The sequence below is a fragment of the Sphaeramia orbicularis genome, chromosome 18 (genome assembly GCF_902148855.1).
Source record: "Sphaeramia orbicularis chromosome 18, fSphaOr1.1, whole genome shotgun sequence".
Lineage (NCBI taxonomy): Eukaryota > Metazoa > Chordata > Actinopteri > Kurtiformes > Apogonidae > Sphaeramia > Sphaeramia orbicularis.
The window spans coordinates 35,445,042-35,448,733 of record NC_043974.1 but is presented as its reverse complement, the minus strand read 5'-3'; the positions used below and the strand labels follow the sequence as shown (position 1 = coordinate 35,448,733).

General features: G+C 42.9%; 1 protein-coding gene across 1 annotated transcript; it reads left to right on the top strand.

The window, feature by feature from the left end:
- The first annotated feature begins 209 nt into the window (after positions 1-209).
- On the top strand, positions 210-2,798 carry LOC115438226 (doublesex- and mab-3-related transcription factor A1-like). The gene is made up of 2 exons (XM_030161670.1): positions 210-755; positions 1,891-2,798. Exons 1-2 carry the CDS (start codon positions 314-316, stop codon positions 2,640-2,642), a joined length of 1,194 nt encoding a protein of 397 aa, XP_030017530.1. The 5' UTR covers positions 210-313; the 3' UTR covers positions 2,643-2,798.
- Positions 2,799-3,692: the final 894 nt, after the last annotated feature.

Genomic DNA, 3,692 nt, shown 5'->3' with positions numbered 1-3,692 from the left:
GAGTTCATGGCTCCAACTTTTTTTTTTTTTTTTTTTTTTTTCCAAAAGTGCAGCTGTATTTGGCTCCATTGCATCAGATTAGAGTGCAGCTCATCCGGGATGCAAACAAACATGATGGGTATTAGAGGCTGGAGCGGAAAGGGGTGTGCCCGGGTGTTGTGTTTCATGTCAAACCACCTGGAGAGGGGACACTTAAGGCGCACATTCAGAGGCCGGCGGCACTTTACACAGACGCAGCAGCTCAAGAAAGGCCGAACCACTCCAACAGCATCTTCACCCAGTGCCTGAGGCTGAGTCTGCAGCTCCTGGGGCCATGGACCGGATCAGACCGCTGGGCCTGGGCGCGCAGCCGGTCGGCGCACTGCAGGTTCCCGCGTCTCTCCTGCGCCCTCCGCCTCTGTTCCTCCGGGCGTGCAACCCCACCATGGAGAGGGGCTACCCGCGGACCCCGAAGTGCGCACGATGCAGGAACCACGGCGTGGTGTCGGCGCTCAAAGGTCACAAGCGTTTCTGCCGCTGGAGAGACTGCGTGTGCGCAAAGTGCACCCTGATAGCGGAGAGGCAGCGCGTCATGGCGGCGCAGGTGGCTCTGCGCAGGCAACAGGCGCAGGAGGAGAGCGAGGCCCGGGAGCTGCGCCTCCTCTACCCGGACACAGGGGTTCCTCAGGGGTCACCCGTGGGCCCCGGAGTTGCCGGAGCCGCTAGCAACACAGCGCCGGGGTTTGACGTTTTTGGAGCGGAAAACCCAAAAGACGGTGAGCTGGAGCATGTTTCTGTTTTGTTTAGAGGTTTTTACGTATTAATTAAATATTATTTGCGTAATTATTCACATATAAGTGTTGTTTAATGAAGTTTGAGTTGTAACAAACAGATTAGGACTTGTTACTTCTGATGGCACAGTTTCTAACTTTTACGCACGAAAGGACCGTGAGCCTGAACATGTTTCTGTTTTGTTTAAAACTTTTTAATAATTAATTAAATGTTAGTTGCGTAATTATTAACATATAAGTATTGTTTGGCGAAATTTGAGTAGTAACAAACAGATTAGGACTTGTTACTTCTGATGGCACAGTTTCTAGCCTTTTACGCACAGCTTTTACGCACGAAGAAATGGGCACAGTCTCTAAATTTATTTTATTTTATTATTATTATTTTTTTATTAGAGACAGTGCATATTAATGAGCATCCGCAACAATTGCAGCTGTAAATATGCCAGACTGTAGCAGTTGATTAAGTCTGAGTTGTAACAAACAGATTAGGACTTGTTATTTCAGATGGCACACTTTCTAGCCTTTTACGCACAGCTTTTACGCACAAAGACATTGGCGCAGTCTCTAAATTTTTAAATTTAATATAATTTATTTATTAGGAACAGTGCATGTTAATGAACATCTACAACAATTGCAGCTGTAAATATGCCAGATTGTAGCAGTTGATGAAGTTTGAGTTGTAACAAACAGATTAGGACGTGTTATTTCTGATGGCACACTTTCTAGCCTTTTACGCACAAAGAAAAAGGCACAGTCTCTCTCTTTTTTTTTCATTTTATTTCATTTATTTATGTATTTATTAGGGACAGTGCACATTAATGAACATCTACAACAATTGCAGCTGTAAATATGCCAGATTGTAGCAGCTGATGAAGTTTGAGTTGTAACAAACAGATTAGGACTTGTTATTTCTGATGGCACACTTTCTAGCCTTTTACGCACAGCTTTTACGCACAAAGAAAGGGGCACAGTCTCTCAAATTTTTTAAATGTAATTTTATTTCTGTATTTATTTCTTAGGGATAGTACATGTTAATGAACATCTACAACAATTGCAGCTGTAAATATGCCAGATTGTGCTAAAAAAAAAAAAAAAAAAACACCTGTTTGCCATTTTTCAGACGATAAACTGAGCAAATTCAACTTTTACAACGGATTCATGGGTCGACCCCTCTTTGCTCCTCATGTCACCCGTCTTCCATCTCCATCTGAAAAGGACTTGTCTCCAAACAAAGACAACGCAGCGTCTTTCACCGACGACAGCATCAGTCCGTCCCCGATGTTCGACCAGGGTTCGGATCACACAGAGAGCCCGCAGAGGTCGCTTTCCTCCTCGGATCCAGAGTCCGGGAGCGAGTCGGAAAAGCCGATAAGCTACTCGAGCCGGGACCCCCGAGACCCCACTGACATCATGGCCAGGATCTTCCCCCACCAGAACCGGGACACCCTGGAGTCTATGGTGAGGACGTGCAAAGGGGACATTGTCAAATCCATCGAGCTGGTCCTGAGCTCCAAAGAGAACCAGCTGGACTCCAGTGGTTTGTCTCCGAGGCCTCCTGTGGGATCTGTGGGGAGCAAATCTGCGTTCTCGGCGGTCCATATGTCCCCCAGCCCGGCCGGGGGGGACAGCCTGTACGGCCTCAGCCCTCGCCTGGGTGTGGGGCCCCTAAGGCTGGCGTACTCCTCTGCCAACGCCGGGATGGCAGGTCTGATGTCCCCGTACATGAGCTCCGGACTGATGCCGGTGTTTCCTCTGCGGCCCCCCCTGGACTCCTACCCCTTCCCTGGTGTGATCCGGGACCTGTCCTACCTCCAGAACAAGGACTCACTGTGCACCACTGGTCTGTACGCACGACTCAGCCCTGACAAGTGACCCCCCCCCCCCCCCCCCAGACATGACACTGTTCAGTCTGTTCAGTTAATGTGGGTGTAAATGGGGTTTCAGATGTGTTTTTATATTTGTTGTTTTTTTACTGTAAATTTGTAAAGATTTTGTTTTTTCTATTAGTAATAAAAAACATCAAAACTGTCTTGGTATTTGTTATCTATCTATCTATCTATCTATCTATCTATCTATCTATCTATCTATCTATCTATCTATCTTACAGGTAAGGAACCAAATATGGTAACTTCATAGACCTTGATTTTCTACATAAAAAAAAAGAAAAATTCACAAAAGTAATAAAATCTTTTTATGTTCTCCAATACCACACTAAGGTTTAAATTTGGAATTTCAGACTATTTCTATGAGTGAACTGTAAAGGGTTAAATAAAGCACAGCACTTGAAAAAATGGAAGTACAACAATATTTTCCAGAATACATAACACTTCAGAAAACACAACACGGTGACGTTTGAAAAAAAAAATTAATGCTGATATTTCAGAGGAAACAATATTTTGGATACACAACACTTAAGAAGAAACGTGTGTTTCAGAAAATACAGCAATAAAAGGTGAAAATATAGCATTTCATAAAAACACAAAACACACTGACATGTCAGAGAAAACAGCATAACTTGTGTTTTTTTTGTCTACCTGTCTTTGTTGTACTTGTTTGTTTTATGGTGCTACTTTAACTGTGATCTATCTATCTATCTATCTATCTATCTATCTATCTATCTATCTATCTATCTATCTATCTATCTATCTATCTATCTATCTATCTATCTATCTATCTATCTATCTATCTATCTATCTATCTATCTATCTATCTATCTATCTATCTATCTATCTATCTATCTATCTATCTATCTATCTATCTATACACCTATTACACATAATTCCCCTCAAGAAAATCCCGTAGTCATGTAGCTCAAAATAAAATAAAATATTCATTGTTATAATTATAAATACACATATTCAGTCAGGTTGTAGCAGTAGCAAAGTGAATGACTCTTTTATTAGAATACTAGGATCAGTATTG